Source organism: Lontra canadensis, unplaced genomic scaffold, assembly GCF_010015895.1.
Source record: "Lontra canadensis isolate GAN:19392208 unplaced genomic scaffold, GSC_riverotter_1.0 scaffold105, whole genome shotgun sequence".
Taxonomy (NCBI): domain Eukaryota; kingdom Metazoa; phylum Chordata; class Mammalia; order Carnivora; family Mustelidae; genus Lontra; species Lontra canadensis.
The window spans coordinates 2,462,736-2,483,633 of NW_022631099.1; the positions used below are offsets into that span (position 1 = coordinate 2,462,736).

At 52.1% G+C, this 20,898-nt stretch overlaps 1 protein-coding gene across 1 annotated transcript; it reads right to left on the bottom strand.

Annotated features, from left to right (window-relative positions):
• Positions 1-223: 223 nt before the first annotated feature.
• PABPC1L (poly(A) binding protein cytoplasmic 1 like) lies at positions 224-19,882 on the bottom strand. Its single transcript, XM_032838641.1, has 15 exons — positions 19,690-19,882; positions 17,786-17,979; positions 16,281-16,396; positions 14,036-14,175; positions 13,721-13,815; positions 10,802-10,939; positions 10,397-10,492; positions 6,076-6,342; positions 5,247-5,331; positions 4,490-4,618; positions 3,846-3,949; positions 2,641-2,734; positions 1,312-1,442; positions 797-871; positions 224-413 (listed from the first exon to the last, which is right to left on the bottom strand). Exons 1-14 carry the CDS (start codon positions 19,880-19,882, stop codon positions 803-805), a joined length of 1,851 nt encoding a protein of 616 aa, XP_032694532.1. The 3' UTR covers positions 224-413; positions 797-802.
• Positions 19,883-20,898: the final 1,016 nt, after the last annotated feature.

Below are 20,898 nucleotides of genomic sequence, written 5' to 3' on the forward strand. Positions count from 1 at the left end.
CAGGACCATCTGGAAGCGCCCCAAAGCGCACCCAGCAGTGGCCCTCACACAGCACCGAGACAAGGAATTCAAGCTGCAGGTGCCCACGTCTGACACACATGGAGGTTTCCGGATACCTGGCTGAGTGCCCGGCAGTGCAGGTAATCCCCCCTCTCCCGAAGCACCAACTGCCGCTGGCCTCCCGCTGACTGAGGGATTGTGTAACATTATTCTAGACAACACAGAGTTTGCAGCACTTTTAATGCACAAAGCAAAAAGTGATAGGCTGGCGGGGTGTCCAGCCTTCATTCCACATACAGAGCTCAAGTACCCATACAGCCCCAGGGGGAAAGAAGTTATGGTTCACTGAGACAGAGAGCCAAGAGCAGGAAACGCCATTCTCTTGTCAGCCAGGGGAGGGAGGATTCCATTTTCTGGGGATGAAAGGATAGGAATAAATGTTTCTCACATTTGGCAGACTCCTGGCCTTCCAACCAAGAAGGTAGCGGGCCAAGCCAGGCCTTCCAGCAAGGAGCGTGAAGCCAGGCAACGCCAGGGGCAGCCCTGCCTCTTCCCAAGGAGGCCAGGCAGGACAGCGGGCAAGAGGACATCTGTACTTTTTGCCCAGTGGTCAACACTCATTCATATCACACCGTCTGTCCTCTTCCTTTGATCATCACAGCTTCCCCCAAACTCCTTGGTGCCTCAGAGAAAGCCAGCCACACAGCTTCTGCAAGTCAATCCCTGACTGGTTTTCCCCAGCTTCTCTGGGGCTCAGCTGCTTCTGTCTCCGTCTGTCCCACCCCCAGCTACCCACCTGGTCTCAGAGCACATTCACAGTCGTCAGCTCTGTGGCCTGGTGTGCCTGCAGCACTGCCAAGGCCTCTTCCACCTATGGGACACGAGCGGGGGGATGGCAGTTAGTGCAGCTGCCCAGTGGGGTCCTGGGAGAGCCCTGGCCTCCCAGTGCCTAGGCATGCTAGGTACTGGAAGTCCCCTCCTTCCATAGCATTGGGGCTTGCAAGCGGAAACCCACGGTCACCTTCTCAAGACAGGTGTGTGACCCTAGACTCTGTCAGAACACTGCTCTCTGTACCAAGACCTTGCAAGACCTTGCACATGGAACTGCAGAGAATTAATGTGGAAGGGCTGGAATAGCAAACCCTTAAGCCCTTTTCCCTGCCTGCTCAAAGATTCAACAAGTGCAAGCTGGCAGTAGCAAAAAGGGAAACCGTCCCAGCCACCACCTGGTAGCTAGCTCTTCTAGAAGTCTTTGTCATAAGCTCTCCTCCTGCCCTCAGAGGGCACCCTGCCACCCAGGGCCCAGACCACCTTGGCATTGAGGGACTCTGGGGACTCCAGCATGAGCAGCAGCTCCGAGTTGTCGATCTCCAGTAGCATGCCCGTGATCTTGCCGGCCAGCTGGGTGTGGGTATCGTAGATAAGGGGGTACAGACGCTCACCTGTACAGAACAGCTGGCTGATATCCCAGCAGCCCAAGAGCGGGGGGTGCGGGGGAGGCATGGGTACTGTGGAACAGAGCAGCGAGGCATCTGGGGGCTCATCCCGTCCCTTAGCTCCACTGGGAGCATCTTTCCCAACCGTAAAGTATGCGGAGCAAACCCTGCTTCAGAGGCTAATTTGAAGAATCAAATTTGATATTCTGGGTGAAGTCATCTACACAGGGTTGGACACAGACTTGGGCTTTAAAGACTACTCTTGTTCATTTTGCAAGAAATAGTTCCCATATACACACTGAAATCCTAGACAAGATATGCTAATGCTGGACTGGACTTTTGGGGGTGCAGGGGGAGCCACATGCGCAAGATAAATTCACCTTCCACCATCAGGCACTCCTAGTGACAGGACCCAGCACTGGTGGTGAGGCACCCCCTCAGCAATACGTGGAGGGTCTGGCCAGGCTGGGGTGCTGCGGTGCTAGGGTGCTGGGGTGGGAGAGGTTTACAGGGAACGGCTAACAGCTTCCTGCCTCCATGAAGCCCGTGGAGGATTTCCTTTGACCAGTGGGAAGTGGCAGAACCCCAGGTGAGCTGAGCAAACAACAGGGTGGTGGCAAAGGGGGCCTTCAGAGAGGGTCTGGACATTTTGGTGGCCATGGAGGAAAGAACCTGACACCCAGTAAGTAGCAAGCTGGTCATTCGTTCGACAGCGAGTGGCATCCTTTAGCAGGGCTTGTCACAGACAGTGGGCTGGGGACAATCTGCACAGGGAACTCACAGTCCAGCAGGGAACAGGTGTTTGCCCCATGCACACTTAATTCCCGCCTCCCCTCAGTGGTCACTGGGAGCTGGACATGTGGGGACAGCCTCTTCCCATTCAGGAGAGGTGAGGCGCTGTGACACCCACCAGCAGAAACCCAAGACCATACCCTGGGGCTCCTGACCCCCGATCTGCCCTCAGCTGGGCTCTCTCCAGCCCGTCGTGGGCCTGGTGCTGAAGAAACCTAGACCAGTGTTTTGAGACCAGAGAGCGGGGAAGCCGAGAGAACAGAGGCAACCTGAGCAAGGTCACCCAGCAGGTGGGTCTGCAGCAACGCTGGACCTTGTCTACACGTCTGACCTCCATTCAGGGCTTTTCCCAACAGGCTGGCCACCTCTCGGCCGCTGCTTCCCCTCCAGGGTAGGGGGACCAGCCACTCACCAATCATCTGCTTTTGCTCATGCAGCGGCGCTGCGGCCAGCATGGACGCCGTCAAGGGCTCCTGTCCCGGGATTCGCACAGCAGGCTCCTCCACCTGAACACAGTGCCGGGGACACATCCCTTAACCACCGCAGATCGCAAGACCTCATGACACTTACCCTGTTGGAAGCACAGGCCTCCAGGGATGCTCTGCAAGAGGGGGGCAAGTGGCAAAGTAGGGACCATTGGGTGGGATGGCGTCCCTAACAAGGGCACAGTGGGCCAGACACACCCTAATTCGGATGCCTTAGACAGTGCCAGGAACCTGTGAAGGCCCCCGCCTCAATGTTGCTAAAGGAAAGCTTGACTATTCACTTTGTGCCAAATAATAACACACTTACTATCACCCAGCTTTATAGCCACATCCCTAGCATACGCCTGACCCTCCCACACCATGGTAACTTTGAAAGCATTCTGCCACTTAAAGAGTACACCTGTTCGTTTTGCAAGAAAGACTTTGAAATCTACACACTGAAATTCTAGACAGGATAGGCTAATGCCAAGTCTGGGACTTGGGCAGGGAGATAAATACACAGCTCTTTAAGTCAATGACAATAGATATATTCAGTTATACTGTAGATTAATCACATCCCATTTCTAGAAGAGCTTTCCTTGTTGCTCCACACTGAATATTAATGAAATCCAGGTTAATGTGGCTAATAACCCAGGCAGAGCAAATAATAAATAAACTAAATAATAATAAATAAATAATAAACCAAATGTGATCTTGGACCTTTCCCTCCTTCTGTTAGTAAGGGGGAGTGTTTTGTTTTTTTTTAAAGATTTCTTATTTATTTGATAGAGATCACAAGTAGGCAGAGAGGCAGGCAGAGAGAGAGGAGGAAGCAGGTTCCCCGCTGAGCAGAGAGCCCGATGCGGGGCTCGATCCTTAAGGTCCTGAGACCATGACCTGAGCCGAAGGTGGAGGCTTCAACTTACCGAGCCACCCAGGCGCCCCTCAACCTACTGAGCCACCCAGGCGCCCCAGGGGGAGTGTTTCTTGATTGTACACATTAGCAAATGAAATTTCACAATTCAAGAAAAGAAAAAAACAAAAAAACAAAAAAACAAGGCCCAGAGAGGGCCAATGCCTCCAATGCCTTAGCCAAGGTTCTGAGCCAACCCCCCTGGAGCCCTGACTAAGAGAGTAGTCAGACCAGCCTTACCCCAGGGTTGTGTGTTGCTGTGGAGTATTTGTGTGTCAGGAGAGGCCCGCTTGGGGTAGAATATCCGGCCCCGCCGGCTCCTGTGGTCTGGGTACCAATGTGGGCTGTGAGGAATAAGCAGGTGCGTTAGGCCCTCACAGCCATCTAAAGCCACAAAGCCTAAAGACACACGTTCATGTAGTAGCCCTGTGCCCACCAGGAGGCTGCCACATAGAAATACACACATTTGCCCAATGAAGGAACGGAGGGGCTCGCCTTACAGCCCACATCTACAACCTTGTTCATGGCTGCTGCATGCTCGCTAAGGTTCTGATCTGAGGCTAAGCCCTGGCATGTGTGATCTCATTGTCCCATGCGACCAAACAGGAGGGCTATTTTCATCCCTATTTTAAAGAGGTGGTGACCAGAGCGAGCAAGGCCACAGAGTGAGATGGCCCCAGGACCTGGGTCTGTGGGATTCTAAGGCCCACGCGAACTCCTACTCCACACAGCCTCCAAAGTCAGCTCTACTCTCGGAGAGGGCAGTGTCACAGCCAAGGTTGCCGTGGAGGCCAGTGCTGACTCCCCACCTGTGCCAACCTGGCACCAAGCCCCTGCCCCGCCCTCCACACACTCCCATTCCTATTGGCCCTGCCCACACTCACCCACTCTTTGGGCGTGGGGCACCAGGGGTGGCACCTGGGTAGAGGCCTGCCTGACACTGCCAACCTGGGCCGGGGGGCGCCGCAACATGGCTGGTGGCCGGACCACAGAGGCACCTGGAGGGTAGATGGCTTGTGGCACAGAAAACATGGAGAGAAAGGTTGGCGGGGCAGGACAATTCGAGTGGCCCACTGCACCCTGAAGATTCCAGGGTGAGGAAGGGAATGGGAAGGGGGAACCAGAACGTTCTCAGCAAAAGGATGAGTGAATTCACCGAGTCAGGCAGACCCAGAACTCCGGGGAAGGGGTGTGTGTGGAAATCTCCAATGACAAAGCCAACTTGTTTCTACCCAGAGGCCCCAGCGGCCCCAGGAGGCATAGCCATCATGATCACACCCACGGGGCCCCCAAGACACTGTCAAATCAGGGTGAGTTCTCCTCCTACGGAGGGGCCATCCATCAGCCACACAGCCCCAGGAGTTCACTGTGATGGCCCCAAATCAGACCGTCCTTGGGAGCTAATTGAAGAGGATGGCTACACCCGTAAGTCATTTACAAGTTCAGCACTGCATGGTGCTTTATATAGGCCTCGTTCAGAAGAGGAAACTAGAAGTGAATTACCCACCGAATTAACACCCGGGGGAGTAGCAGAGCCAGGCTTGCCCCCAAAGCCTGTGTTTGTAGCCCCGGGTTCCACACTGCCCTACAGGGCCCAACCCTGCGGGCCTGGCTGAGGGTACCAGGGGCTGAATCACTCACAGGACGGTCTCGGAGGCTGGGCTGTCCACCTGGGGGAGGGCTGCATGGAGGGGCCAGAGGCGTAGTACGCAGCCTGGGCTGGAGGCTGTGAGGGAGAAGCCTGGCAGTCAGGGGTTAGCAGCAGGTGAGAAACCACATCCCCTCCCAGACACCCCTGTAGGAACTCCACTGCCCCCATCCAGGGACTGGCTAGTGAGGTGTCACGAGCTGGGACGATGTCTCTGCTGCCCAGCTCAGGCTGTCCGTGAGCCCTGAACCCTCTGGGGCAAGGTGTCAGGTTCGCTCCTTGCCCCTGATCAGAGCTGGTAGCCCAAAGGGTGGCATGAGATGGTCACACACCCACTCGGACCTGTGCCAGCTCCTTGTACTGCTACAAGGAGCTGGAATGTCATCCTGGTAGCTGCTAACGGCCAGCACATTTCCACTTCCTGTAAGTCCCGTGAGCTCCCTCCTTCGCACACACCTCCAGCAGAGAGGCTGGCGGGCGGCCCGGGAGACAGGACCGGCTAAGCTGGGGAAAGGCTAAGTAGGGGAGAGTAAGGTGTATAGAACAGGGTCGTACAGCACAGAAGGCTAGGTCCCTTCTATTTAATGCATTGTTTCTCAAACTTAGTTGCCCAGAGAGAGTCTCTTTGAGCAGAACCCAAACCTCTCCCTGGGTGGGAAGAACGACTGGACAGCAGCACGCTTACCCGCCCCTCACAGATGGGGTTAGAACGGCCTGCCTGCCGAGTTTCCAGCAGAAACACATGGACAGCCCGCATCTAGCTGGGAAGCTGCCCTCCTGCTGTACCTGGCTGTCAGGGAAGGGGTGCGGGCAGGTCGTCACCTGGGGCATGGCGGGCAGGAAGTAGCTGGTGGGCTGCTGGAAGGAGCCCAGGAGGGGGCCACCCAGGGCCCGCACCGTGGAGAGACGCTGCATGTACTGGTTGGTGAGGATGGCTTTCCGCTCCTCTTTGCGCTGGGCCAGTGCCACGTACAGCGGCTTGGTGCCCACGATGCGCCCGTTCATCTCGGTCACGGCCTTGGTCGCCTCTTCTGGAGAGGAAAAACACACAAAGCCAAACCCCTTGCTGTGGCCACCCTCTGTCATCACCTAAAAGCAAGACAAGACAAGGTCTACTGGGGGTGGGGAAGGAAGACTCCGGAGGGCTGCGCTCCTCTTCTTCCCCCCCACCCCAGGGGCCCAGGAGAAATCGTCCCCCTGACATTAACTGAGGCCCATGACATGCCAGATACTGGAAGCGCCTTCTCAGGTCACATGTACCGCACCTGATGAGGAGGGGACCTCCACTCCCACTTCACAGGGGACCAAGTGGGGCTCAAGAGTGACTTGGTGGAGACCAGGTCACTTGCTAACGGGGGGCTGCTCGCTGTTTAACAGGACACTCCCCAGAGTCTGTGGGAACTGCTGCATTTCAGGATTTTTAAATTTTCTTTCTGAAATGGTCTTCCTAAGCTGTGTAGGAAAGCTGCTTTAAACGGAATCTACCTGCATTACATGGGCTACCATGAAGGAAGAGGATAGTTGAGGATTGCTTAAAAATCTAAGAACAGGGCACAGGGTTCTTTAGCCAGAGCCACAATCTTAAACACGTCGTGTGATGTCCCTGTGATGAAAATCTGCCTTTCAACTACTCTTTGGTTTTTTTAAACGACCCATACAATTCTTTGGTTCATGTGGGAATCAGGGAAAGAATAAAACGTTCTTAAGAGTTTCCTAGAAAGTCCAATAAAATCAAATTTATATGGAATATAAAAGTTTATATATATATATAATATATATATTATATAATATATATAATATATATAAATATATATAGTTCTAACTAGAACTATATTTATATATATATATTAACTAGAACTATATACATATATATAGAATATAACCTAGTTCTAACTTGAACATCCCAGTTTTCAAAGTTTATATATATATATATAATATATATAAATATATATAACATATATAAACTTTTATATTCCATACATATATATCTATTTTTATGTGCGGCTCGATCCCAGGACCCTGGGATCATGACCTGTCCAGATGCTTAGCTAACTGAGCCACCCAGGCACCCCAAAAGTGATTTATATTTTTGGTGCCTTATTCTATTTTCTTTGTGGTAGAAATAAAAGTCTTTATTACAGTTTAAAAAAGAGAGTGACTTGTCCAGAGTCACCCAGCCTGTGGACACACATCATCCAGGATTCAAACCCAATGCAGTGTTCTGATAATTGTTCATTGCCTCTGCAAGGCACTGAGCCAAGTTCTTTAGGAACCTGGGGAAGAGGTTCTTAGCTTTGTTACTAAAATAACATTTTTTTAAGTTTTGGAATAACTTCAGATGCACAGAAAAAAATGCAGAAATAGTACGGAGTGGCTATCTTTCAGCCAGCTTGCCCCAGTGTGAACAGGGTACATGTGTAGATTAACGTTGGGACGGTACTATTAATTATCAACCACAATGCTATTAACTGATCTGCGGATCACATTCATCTTTCACTAGTTTTTCTAATATTATTTTTCTCTTCCAGGATCCAATCCACATTGCATGTATGGTTTGTAATGTTTTTTGGAGTCAAGACACTGGCCTGGCTCACACATTTGGACTTGAATGGATATACTTTTAAAATCTGCTTCTCTAGTAGAGCCCATGTTCTGTATGTTCTATATCATTGGTGTTCGAACTGCACTTTGCTACCCAACCACACGGGGGCCTGAGCCTGAGGGTTCACAGACACTCCCCCTGCCCAGGTAGGCCCGTGGACAGAAGCGGGGATCTGTGAACTCGGATGGGGGGAACAATGGCCTCTTCTTTCTCACATTAGGGTTCCCTCCTATTGTGAATACAGACAACAAAAATAGGGGAGCCTTGGCTGTGCTTGGAATTTTGTCAGAAAGAGAAAGAAAATATTTTCATATCCTGTTAATCACTGCTGCCTTCAAAATATCATCTATGCTGTTACCTCCCTAGATCTTACAGTTGGGCACAATAACAAAGCGCCTACTACTGTCACCTTCGTGTTTTGATAATTTTGTTTCAATATAATTGGTTTTCCGCAATGCTCTGAATTTTCTTTTATGCACTAAAAAGTATTCTCAGAAGGGATCCATAGGCTTTCATCACCCAGATTTTCTTGGCACAAAAGTATTGCTTAACAAGTTAATAAGAACTTCTGTTAGATAGTAAAGAATGATAAAATACATTTATGCAGCTTTCTATAAATGTGGTAGTGTCATTAGCACTTTACAGGCCTTAATTCCTTTTCATAATCGTTGCATTTTATATACAATTGAAATCATGGAAATATGTAAACGTCCATAAAATCCCCACTTTATAACCTCGTGGGTCAATGAACAAAATAGTGCCGCAACTCAGAGCAGCCCAGATTTTTACAATTCCCTTCCCTCAGCGAGTCCTCACGGAGGTCAGTGAATCTCTGGAAATTAGACATGACATGGGAATAATCAGATCATTATTTCACAGCTTATTGGGGGCAGGTGCTCTGCACTCAGGCTCTTCAGTGGTCAGGACACCTTGAGAGGTACGGAATATTGCTCCCATTTGACAGATGGGTAAACAGAGTCCAAAAGGCAGAGTCACTTCCCTCAGATTCTACAGCTAGTTAATGTAGGACTGGGATTTAGACCTAGTTCTAACTAACTTGAACATCCCAGTTTTCAAACACCATACTACACAAAGTACACGTTTGCTGGCAAAGAGGGCAGATAGCTTTTTTATAATGTTTAAGCAAATGTACTGATGCTTAACTTACACATCTCATAGCTCTGACATTTTTCAAAGATCCTTAACTCAAAAATTCTTAGAACCTCTGCCCTAAACACCAGACTTCCTGAAGGACATTTAAAATTGTATTCAACGGGGATGCCTGGGTGGCTCAGTCGGTTAAACAAGCGTCTGCCTTTGGCTCAGGTCGTGATCCCAGGGTCCTGCTCGTGGGAAGCCTGCTTCTCCCTCTGCCTGCCACCCCCCCTGTTTGTACTCTCTCTCGCTCTGACAAATAAATAAAATCTTTTAAAAAATAAAAAAAATTTAAAAATTGAAATTGGATTCAACAGACAAAAGACCTTCTAGCCCACTTCCCAAGAACCCAACCATCATATCACATATGCGGGTCTCCAGCCCCACCACTCACACTGATGTCTTTGGAAAGTTCCTCCTTCCCCGCCCTGCAGGTCCCTACCTCCTTACAGCCAAGCCAAATGCTTCTACCACTGTCAGAAGGAGGAAGCCCTCCTTCCTGGTCCCCTGAGGTCCCACAGCTCTGCCTCCAATACTCCCAGCCCACACCACAAACACCTTATAAGAGATGTCAGTTGGTGATGCATCTGACTTCCCCCTTGACTGGAAGCTACTCAAGGGCAAGAACCACACCAAACTCATTACTATAGGCTTCCCAGAGGCCCTGGTGAGGCAGGAGGAATATGGAAGGAATGAACACTGGGTTATCCGAAAATCCTCTGAGGAGCTTTAAAATGAGATGCCCAGGCCCTACTGTGAAATCTTCTTTCCGTTTGTCTGACTCAGGTGTCTGTCTGTAAGAGCTGCCCAGAGGGGGTTAATAAGCCAGGGGTCAGAAACATCCAATGAACCCAACAGTCTCATGGTGTAGATGAAGTTCAGAAAACAGCCCATGGTCAGAGAGCTACTGAGTAGAAGGGCCAGTCATCACATATCAAGTGCTAAGTGGGCTGGGCTCATGGTAAGTGCTCAGTAAATGGGGAACAATGAATGACGAATGAAGTAGCCCAACCCTCTCATTTTCCAAATGGGGAAACTGAGATCCAGAAGACAACAAAAGTCAATGGAAATTCTGAAACGTGCATTTCTAGAATCTGGCATATAGCAGGCACTCAATTAATGCTTTTTGAATGAACCAAGGTTACAGGGAACCCCGATAAGTCCAGCTATGTGACTGGGACTGGACTCACATCCTCTTCCCCTCCAGAGCAGACAAGGCTGCAGAGGGCCACCAAGCTCCAATGGGGATCAGACATAGCCCCTAAACTCTAAAAGGAATGGCTCAGCACCAGCTCCTCGGAAGTCACAAGGTTGGGGGAGTGTGCAAGCAGCAGGAGGACAGGAGGGGAAGGCTCTCCATCCCCTGTAGGTGCCCTCAGTCCTCACCTTAGCACTGGTAATCACTCCATAGGGAGAGAACTCTTTTCTCAGCTTCTCATCATCAATGGAGTCATCCAGGTTTTTAACGTACAGGTTCACGCCCTAGAAAGAAAGGTTACTGCTGGGGGTGTCCCTTCCCCTCCAAGCCTCGGGTTGCTCTGTGTCAGAGGCCAGTGTAAGCCATGGGGGGCCTGGAAGCCCTGGCCACCCAGCCTCCTGTTTCCAGTCCTGCATGGCACCCATGCCCTCCAGTCACCAAGCACGCCAATCCCCTGGAAGCTACAGCTATCCCCGCCCAACCACTAAAGCCCAGTTCCCAGACACGGGATTGCTGGAGGAAGGCTTCCCATTCAGGGCCCTCCACACACAGACACGCTCACATAGCAGCAGCTGCCCCCAGGGGGCTGTCACCTGGTAACGGGTCAGCCGGTCCTGCTTCATCTGCTCAAACCTGCGCTTCAGCTCATTCTGTCGTTCCACCCGCTTCTGGGCCCGGCCCACGTACAGCAGCCGCCCACTCACCTCCTTCCCATTCATGTCCATCACTGCCTGGCCGGGGAAGGGGCGAGAGTAACCGGTAACCACCCCCATGAGGCCCTGCCTCCAGGCCCAGCATCTGGGCCTGAAGGGGGCCACCTGGCAGCTGGGCCAGCCTCGCTGGCTGAGAATTAGTAGAACCAGGATAAAGGCCCTTTAAAGTGAATCCACTTTTTGAAAACATAGATTTTAAAAATTTGGGGATGCCTGGGTGTCTCAGCTGGTTAAGTGTCCCCCGTCAGTTCAGGTCATGATCCCAGGGTCCTGGGATCGAGTCCCGCATTGGGCTCCTTGCTCAGCGGGGAGCCTGCTTATCCCCCTACCTGTTGCTCCCCATGCTTGTGCTCTCACTCTCTCCGGCAAATAAAATCTTGAAAAAATATAAATAAATAAAAATAGGGATGCCCGGGTGGCTCTGTGGGTTAGACTCTGCCTCTGGCTCGGGTCATGATCTCAGGGTCCTGGGATGGAGCCCCACATTGGGCTCTCTGCCTAGCAGGGGGTCGGTTTCTCCCTCTGCCCCTGTTCCCCATTTGTGCTCCCTCTCTCTCTTATACACACAAAGTCCTTAAAAAAATATTTTCACACAACAGTGACTTTTGCTTCCCCACCCAAATATGCAAATCCTTGTAAACATACTCTCAGATCCCAAGAACTGCTAGTTCCACATCAATCTTAAAAGGTCAGTACCTGGGTTTTCTAATCTGCTCCATTGATCTGTGCATCTATTTTTGTGCCAATACCATACTATTTTGATGACTATAGTTTTGGAATATTATTCAGCCATAAAAAAGAATGAAAGCTTGCCATTTCCAGGACATGGATGGAGCTAGAGAGTATAATGCTAAGCAAAATAGTCAGAGAAAGACAAATACCATATTATTTCACTCATGTGGAATTTAAGAAACAAGACAAATGAGCAAGGGGGAAAAAAGAGGGAGGCAAACCAAGAAACAGACTCTTCACTATAGAGAACTGATGGTTAGCAGAGGTGAGAGGGTGGGGTGGATGGGTGAAATAGGTCTGTTAACACAGTGTAGTATTAGTTTCAGGTCTACAATATGCTGATTCAACACTTCCATACAGGTGCAATCCTCGATTCCCATCACCTATTTAACAATAGTTCATTTTTTATGGGTAATATTCCACTGTGTCTTTAAGTGTGTATAAGTACACACACACACACACACACACACACACACACAACACACACACATCTTTTTTATCCATGTCAGCTGATGGACACTTGGGCTGATTCCATAATTTGGCTACTGTAGATAATGTGACTATAAACATCATGGTGTGTATGGAATTGTTGAATCACTATATTGCACACCTGAAACAAACACTGTTAAAAAAAAAATTTACGCCTACAGAAAATGTATAAAATTCATTGCCAAAGTCTCTAAGATTTTGGAGTCAATGGATCCTTGAAGCTCCAACGTGTCATTTTTACAGTTGAGAAAACCAAAGCCTAGAGAGAGGGTGGGATTTGTCCAAGGACACACAAGAGGTCACCTTTTGAAAGGGGCCATTCACTTAAGAACAAAGCTTCAGAGTCAGAGGAGCGCGTTCTAATCCCAGTGGTGCCTCTCACCAGCTACACCCTTGTGGCAACCGTTGATCCCACGCCAGTAGAGCAGAGAGGAGAGTGTATGAAGCCTTTAGCACAGTGCCCGGCCCATGGTAAGTGCTCAGGGAGAGGCGGCTGCCATCAAGATGGCACTGGGCCTGATCTCTCTAGCCAGAATCCACAATGAGCTGAGATCCCCATGTCCAATGGTCTTAATGAGGCAGCAGCCTGGGAAAGAGCGTTAGGATGGGAAGCCAGATAGGAAAACATTGTCATGGTGTGACCTCATTCCTTTCACTTGCTCAGCCTGTGGGTATCTGGTACTTACTGGCAGGTGCAATGCCAGAGATTTCGCTGTGAAATAAGATCCAGTCTCTACCCACAGTTCTATACATGGAGATCTGGGTTATTGATGGAGAGAGGAAGAAGGGCCCCCTCATCAGAAGCATGAGGATAGAAGAGGCTTCTCAGAGGAGGCAAAGAATAGGCAGAAACCCACAGAGTAAGCACTGAGTAGTCTAAAGCCGCACTATCCAATATGGCGGTCAGTAGCCACAGGTGGCTACTGAACACTGGAATTGTGGCTAGTCTGAGTTCACACGTGCCGGGAGTACCAGATTCCAAAGAATTAATACAAAACAAGGGGAACATAAAATATCTCAATTTTTATATTGAATATATACTGGAGTGATAATTTCAATATATTAAGTTGAAGGGGACATTATTAAAATCAATTTGTTGTTTGTTTTATCATTTGTAATGTGGCTGCTGGAAAATTTTAAATCTCACTTGGGGTCCCCATTCTATTTCTACTGGACAGCCCTAACTGAAAGAGCAAGAGAAGGGAAACATTTTGAGAAACACATTTGCAGAGACCTGGGAGCAAGGAATCACCTAGCACTTCCCCTCCCCAGCTTCAGTCCCACCGTCAATTCAAGAAGAGGGCAGTGGCTGTCTCAGAGGCCCCTCCACATCCCATGTGGGCAAGAACCTATGAAAAGCAGTCGGTTTTAGCTGGCTTCCAAACGGAAGCACCCAAAGGAGGCTACAACCCTCAGCCTTTGTCACAGGCAGGAAGAGCCCTGACTGCTGTGGGCCCAGGCTGGGGAGGGACTTCCTTCTCCTTCGCAGCAGCTGGAGCCCGCTGTATCTGATCTCCTTTCTTCCTAGTGCTGGCTTGGTGCCTCCCCCATGAAACAGAGCCACAGGGAGGCTCCTACCTTCTGGGCTTCCTCATGCTTCTCAAAGTTGACAAAACCGAAGCCTCGGGAGTGGCCGCTCTCATCCTTCATCACCTTCACACTCAGCATCTTCCCTGGGAAGGGCCAACCTGGCTCAGAGGGGAGTTTGGGAAGCCCCAGGATGTTCCCCTCCCTTTCCCACTCCCCTTGTGGCTTTGGACTACTCAGTGCTGTGCCCCCCCCCCACCCCCGCCCCACAACTCCTCAGGAAGCCTCCGGAAAGGCCCCTCCTCCCAGCCCAACCTAGGGACTGAGGACAAAGTGATCCCTGATGCCCTTGGGGAACACGCCCACCAAACTGGGAGAAGAGGTCTTGCAGGCCCTGCTCGTCCAGATCCACATGGAGGTTCTTCACATAAATGTTGGTGAACTCCACAGCCCGCGCTCCCAGCTCTGCTTCCCGCTCCCGTCGGGACTTGAAGTGGCCGACGAAGCTGCAGACACACTGACGGGGTAGGCGGCTGCCAGCCCTCCATCACCCCCATCCCACCCAGCAACCCTGCGTCACTTGCGTCAATTTCTACCAGGTCCAAGGCCCTCGAATCCCTCCTCGGGAGGCTGGTCAGGGCAATACTCTTTGGATGGACTACGGCCAAGCCTGGACCACTTCCAACAGCCAAGATTCACGCTCTAGCATACGGTTAAGAAGGGTTCATTCTTGGGGCAAATGCACAGGGAACTCCTCCCATACACCAGGCAGCTGAGTGTGCAGGAGAGAAGAGCAAGTGTGAACTGGAGAGTCAGACAGATGAGCACCTCAATCCTCACTCTGCAGTTGCCTAGCGGTGTGACCCTGGGCAAGTTACTCAACCTCTCTGAGCCTCAGCGCGCACTCCTCTAACACTGGGCACGAAGGGCGCCTGGCTGGCTCAGTCCATGGAGCATGCGACTCTTGGTCTCAGGGCTGTAAGTTCGAGCCCCGTGTTGGGTGTAGAGATTACTTTAAAAAAAAAAAAAATACAAGGGCTCCTGGGTGGTTCTGTTGGTTAAGCGTCTGCCTTTGGCTCAGGTCATGAACCCAGGGTCCTGGGACTGAGTCCCAGGTCAGGCTCCCTGCTTAGCAGGGAGTCTGCTTCTCCCTCTCCCTCTCCCCCTCCCCACTGCTTGTGCTCGCTTTCACTCTCTCACTGAAATAAATAAAATATTTTTTAAAAACCACACAAAATAGAAAAAAAAAAACTGGGCATGAAGCTCCGATCACAGGCATTTGCTTGTTCATGTACCAGGTACCGGATACACTAGGGAAGCAGTGGTGAGAGAACCAGACATGGGCCATGCCATGGTTACTATTGGGGCAGACTGAAAATATTAATTTTCTTTCTTTTTTTTTTAAGATTTTATTCATTTGACAGAGATCACAAGTAGGCAGGGAGGCAGACAGAGATAGAGGGGGAGGCAGGCTCCCTGCTGAGCAGAGAGCCCGATGCGGGGCTCAATCCCAGGACCCCAGGATCATGACCTGAGCCGAAGGCAGAGGCTTTAACCCACTGAGCCACCCAGGCACTCCTGAAAATTTAACTTTCAAAATCAGCTTTGTCAGACAAGTTCATGTAAACACTTCCAGAAAAGTATCCTAGGTTAAGAAGACATAAGAGGGGCACCTGGGTAGCTCAGTGGGTTAAGTATCTGCCTGCAGCTCAGGTCATGATCCCAGGGTCCTGGGATCCAGCCCTGCATCGGGCTCCTTGTTCTGCGGGGAGCCTGCTTCTTGCTCTCCCCACCGCTTGTGCTCTCTCTCTCTGACAAATAATAAAATCTTTTTAAAAAAAGAAAAGAAAACTTAAGAAAATTCCATGGCATCTATAGCACAGTTAGCACAAACAAATGGTAGCTGGCATTAAAAATTACAGAACACAGAGTAGCAAAGGTGAACCTGGGCAAACAGGAGCTAACAAAGATCACATCCTTCTGAGAACCGGGGAAAGCCCGCCAGGCTCGGTTTCACTGAGGGGAGCCTCCCTGAGACGCTCTGGACAAAGCCACTCTCAGTGCATCTTCCAGCTCAGAGCTTGCTTCCCTCCACGGCACTGAGCGTGGGGCTGGTTGTCCCGTGGGCAGGATCCAAGCCAGGGAAGGAGATGTGCTCCAGCGTCTTCCCCCCTGCCCGTGAGGCTGGGGGTCTGCCGTGGTGGCAGCGGTGCAGGGCGGGGGATGTGGGGGGATGGCGAACGGACATGTAAGAAGATGGCACGCTAAGGGCCTCCCTCCCTTCCTGTCCAAAAGCCCCATGAAACAACACAAACGTTTTAAGAAAAAAAATTCACAGCCATGCCGAGCAGGCTGGAAACCAGACATCACTGAATCCAGTGGTGATCTGGCCGTTAGCTGTTCCCGCCGAAATTTCAAAATCCCCTCACTTAGGACTCAGCACAATCCTCTAGGAACATCTGCAGCCCTGTTCTTCCCTGGGGAAAGGGAGCTCCCGAGGGACTGGACCCTTCCGCGGTCACCCCGCCAGCAGAGTTCTGGCTGCGGCTCAGTGTCCGGTGCCCTGAGGCGGTGACGGGCAGCCTCCGGTCCCCCACATCCCAGCACTCACACTTTGCGGTCATTCAACAGCATCCCGTTCATGGTGGCGATGGCCTGCTGCGCTGCCTCATGGGTCTCAAAGTGGACAAAGCCAAAGCCTCGGGAGCCGTGATCGTCACATACCACCTGGGCCACGGAGGAGATGGATGGGGTTGGGGGGCACCCCACGGAGAATGGCTAAGGTAACAAATAACCACTACCTGCGTGCTTACTCTGTGCCCCAGGCGGGGTCCCTCCACGTTCCACTCCAGCCCCCTGCTCTTCCCTCCAGATTTAATCATGTAGACCAGAGCCCCACTCCGGGCTAAGCACATGCTAAGGGGATCACAGGCTTCTCTTGTCCTATTTGCTCTAAGAGCCCCTCCAGGCAATTCTTAAACTCTGAGCCCCCACTGCCTGACTAGGGAAGATGGGAATGAAGGACTAGTCCAAGGTCACCAGCCAGCCAAGTTTCTGATTATGAGAGCTACCACTTAGATGGGGAACAGGGCGTCGGGGTCCTTTCAATGTCATGAAGACTATCAGACTTAAAATACGTGCATGACAAGCCTATGAGGTAGGTTCTACTAAGGCCCTCTTTTAGAGGAAGTCGAGGTATGGAGAGGTCACACAGCTGGCCCAAGGTCACATTGCCAGGAAGTGGAAAGGGCTGGATTTTGAACTCCAGACAGTCAGCACCAAAGTCCAAGATCTGACCGACTACGTTGTGCTGGCTTCTCAGCAGCTGGCCGACTACACGGGTCTAGTGCTCTTCCCGCCGTGCTCTAGAAACCTTTCCCGGGCGGCCACCTGGTGTGGGTTTCTAGCCTCAGCCTCTGACTGCAGGGCTCACTGGGCTTTTCCCCCACAGAGCCCAATCTCCAGCTTTTCCTAAAAGTCTCACCGTCTCCAACCAGCCTGCAAGCTCCTGGGGTAGGCCCCACCCTGTGTGCCTTGCATCTAACCTGGTCCACAGCCACAAAGGGTCCTTGTTGGGTCTCAGACACTTGCCCAGGTCCCATCCAGCTTTCTGTCCAATCCTCTGTAGCCCAGAGGAAGCCTCAAGGCTTGACGGCCCTCATGGCCTCAGTGAGCAGCCGTCCAGTATCCACGCCCTTCATCCTGTCGTGTCTACTGTCCTCACTCTCTGAATTTGAACTGGTCTCGTGACTTGCTTTGGCCAACAGAATGCAGTGGAAGGAAAGGCGGGCCAGTCCCAAGCTTACATCTCAAGAGGCCTGGTGAGCTTCCACGCAGCGTGCCAGGAAGACGCCGCCCTTATCAAAGAATGGCCTGAGCCAGCCCGCTGGAGGAGGAAAGACGGCAGGGAGGGGGGCAGAGCCAGTCAGCTTGCAGGGGGCCTATGAAGGAGCCAGCTGAGAGCAGAACTGCCCAGACCACCAGCTGCAGAATTACGAGCTAAAGAAACGGCTGTTGCTGACAGCTCGGCAAGGTGTGAAGCGGGGGCACTGCTTGGGATCCCTCTGCCACACGGGTATTTGACACAGACCCTCCCCTGGAAGGACGCACACCCACCTTGCAAGAGAGGATGTTCCCAAAGGTGGAGAACGTGTCATATAAGGCTTTGTTGTCAATGGAATCCTCCAGGTTCTTGATGAAGATGTTGCCCACACCCGACTTGCGGAGTCCGGGGTCTCGCTGCGACCACATGATGCGGACGGGCTGGCCTTTGATCACTTCAAAGTTCATTGTGTCCAGTGCCCGCTCCGCTGGACAAGGGGTGGGGGGAGGAGGAGGAGAAAAGGGGGCAAGTAAGGGTATTTCTTTCCCTGAGCCCTAAGGTAATTCATTAGAAGCAAAAAAGGAAAAACAAAAAAAACAAAAAAACAAACAAAAATCACTGTCTGGGTCTCACTTGAAAGAAGGGAGATACGCAGAAAGAATTAAAGTGCGCAGCGCTCCTCCCACCTTCCTGCTGGGGTCTCGTTTGGCTCCTCACGTGAGCCGGGATCCCTAGCCCTACTTCACAGAGGGGAAAATTGGGGCTCGGAAAGGGGAAGGGTCAGTGGTGGGGCAAGGTCTACTGCGGTGTTCAAAAGCACTCGGAGTAGATGCAAATGCAAAGGAGGGCCCATAAGACAAAGACTGGCAGCAGTTAGGGGAAACCAAAGCTCAGAGGTACGGAGGGGCAGAGCTGAGACTCAATCCCGAGACGTAGGGCTCTGGGGGAGAACACCTCTCTGAGGTGGTTTCTTCACCTGCAAAGTGGGGATGATGAGATGATGACCCCTTTTCCACATCGAACAAAGGGAGATGGCACTAGCTACCTCCAGGGAGTCGGACAGGTTGAAAATTGAAGAAGATACGCCAGGGGCCTTACACTTTCGGCCTGGCACAAAACAGGAGTTCGGGGAGTGGCAGTGTGTCTGCAAACAGCAGCCTCTGCCCATCCTCCCGCCCCTACCACAGCCCGTTCCCTCCCAGCTAAGAGGCAACATCCTTTCTCTTCCCTAGAGCTCCATTTAGCTCATCTGTGAAGTCTGGCAGAAAGGCAAGAGTGCGCAGGGCTTGGAGGAAGAGGTTAGAGGCAGGGGTGGGGAAAGCAGAGCAAAGGAGAAGGCGCTCTGGAATCTAGTTCAGTCACCTGCTGGGAAACAGGCAGAACCACCCCCGCAAACCCTCGTTTAGGAGCCCTTCCCACCCACCCAGGGTTTTTTACCACGCACCAAAGGATACTGGAAATATTCACAGACACAGAGCATTCCTTCTGCGCTGCTGGGGAACAAACCATCACACCTTTTCACAGGTGGAGAGGTGGGGAGTGTGAGCTCTTGTTCAAGTTCACACCCTAGTGACCGAACTTTGGCAAAACTTGGTGCTCTCACTCTTCATCCTCTCCACCGTCAGACAGTGTGGTCCTAACCACCCAACAAACCAAACAGTCCTCTCAGCTCTGAGACATCAAGTCTGGGGCCTGGAATGGAGACCAGATCTGGGCAGCTGAGAAAGGTGCGAGCCCAAGACCCAGTGCTCCTGCCTTCTCCACTCATCACCTGCAAACTCACCAGGTGCTTTGATTTTCTCATCCTCCCAGCCACTGCGGAAAGGCAGGTACCGTCCCCATTCCTCAGACAACCGAATCTCGGAATGGCTGAGTAATTGCTCAAAGTCACACAGCTGCGCGCTTTCCAGTCCCTGGTCTGCCCAACCCCAGAGCCCCTTGGCTGTTTTCATTCAGCCTTAATATTTGTCCCCTGTAAGATGGAGCACCAGTAAGACACACAGTGGGCGCACACTGATTGCCTGTTCTTGTCTCAGGGGCAGCACCCCTTCCAATGCCCTGTATCTCTAGGCCTCAGTTTCCCTGGCTGCAAAATGAGAGCCGTGGGAGCAGCCAGATTTGCCAGCGTGGGCCCGAGCTGCCAGTGGTCGGCCCCCGCGTCTGTGCCTCTGTCTGTCCCCCCTGCCCCGGGGCTCACCGTCCGCCGGCTGCTGGAAGTTGATGTAGGCGTAGCCCAGCGAGCGGCGGGTGGCCACGTCGCGGCACACGCGGATGGACAGGATGGGGCCGGCGGGCGAGAACTTCTCATACAGCATGGCTTCGGTCACGTCGGGGTGCAGGTCGCCCACGTAGAGCGAGGCGAGCGGGTAGCCCGGGCCGCTGGCGTTCATGGCGTTGGCCGAGACGCCGCGGTGGGCCTCTCCTCGGAGCGGCCGCCCCTCCCTTTAGCCCCCGCCCCGCCCCGCCCCGCGTCCCACCTGGGACCCCTCAGCGCTCCAACAGCCCCAGGTGAGGCCTCTGGGACCCCGCCTCTGCAGGCGGAGCGCGTCCTCCACCAGGCCTGGGGTCGGGCTGCGGGGACGCGGGTCAGAGCCCAACCCGGGCTTGTTCCAGTCCCGAAGGTCATTGCCTTCTGGGTCTCTGGGTCCATTTCGCTTCTCAGTAAAACCCCGACGGCGCTCTTCTCAGGGATTGTAAGGGACCCGATGCAATTCTGTGCGTCTCACAGACGAAGAGAATCCCGGGCCAGACACCTACTTTCAAAGCTTGTGCACCTTGCCTCCTGAAAGTCTTTTCAAGATAGCCAGAATCCAGCACCCGTTCTGGAAGCGGCCTTATGACCTGGGACTGAAGGCTCCACTTGAGAATTTGTGACCAAGGCTTTCCTTGACACTGACTCTCGTATCACCAACATCTTTTCCTGGATATTCCTGGCCCACCATTTTTGGGGTTTTTTTGAGAGTGGTGCGAGGAGTTAGAGAGAATCCTACACATTGTGTGTGGAGCCCAGTGCAGGGCTCGATCCCACAACTCTGAGATCATGACCTGAGAGGACATCCCCACCCCACCCCAGCTTTCTTTTGACTAAGCCCTTCCACCAGCATTCCATCGGGAAGCCTGTTACTCTATGGGGACAGGAGTCACCTGACAGTACAAGGCCGAGACAGTGGCCTGAAACTGCTTGCGGCCTCAACCTACCCGTGGTGTGGGGGCATTTAAAAGAAAATTCCGATGCTCTGTGGGCCCTATTTCCCCTTGCCCCTTACGGGGACTCTCCCGGTTCCCAATGACCTTTGCTTGAGTGAGGTTTCGGCAGGCGGAAGAGCTCTGAACGGGTCTGGCTGTGCAGCACAGTAGCAAGCAGGAACAGGACTGAGTAATCTTGGACTGAAAAATACCTTCATTT

What these genes read in the sequence shown, in the direction of transcription:
- PABPC1L (XM_032838641.1), bottom strand. Translation starts at nt 19,882, where the DNA reads ATGAACGCCAGCGGCCCGGGCTACCCGCTCGCCTCGCTCTACGTGGGC. An exon ending in AGACCTCTTCTCCCAGTTTG is followed by an intron (nt 13,816 to 14,035) that starts GTGGGCGTGTTC and finishes GGCCCTTCCCAG; the next exon opens with GGAAGATGCTGAGTGTGAAG. An exon ending in TGAGCAAAAGCAGATGATTG is followed by an intron (nt 1,443 to 2,640) that starts GTGAGTGGCTGG and finishes TGTTCTGTACAG; the next exon opens with GTGAGCGTCTGTACCCCCTT.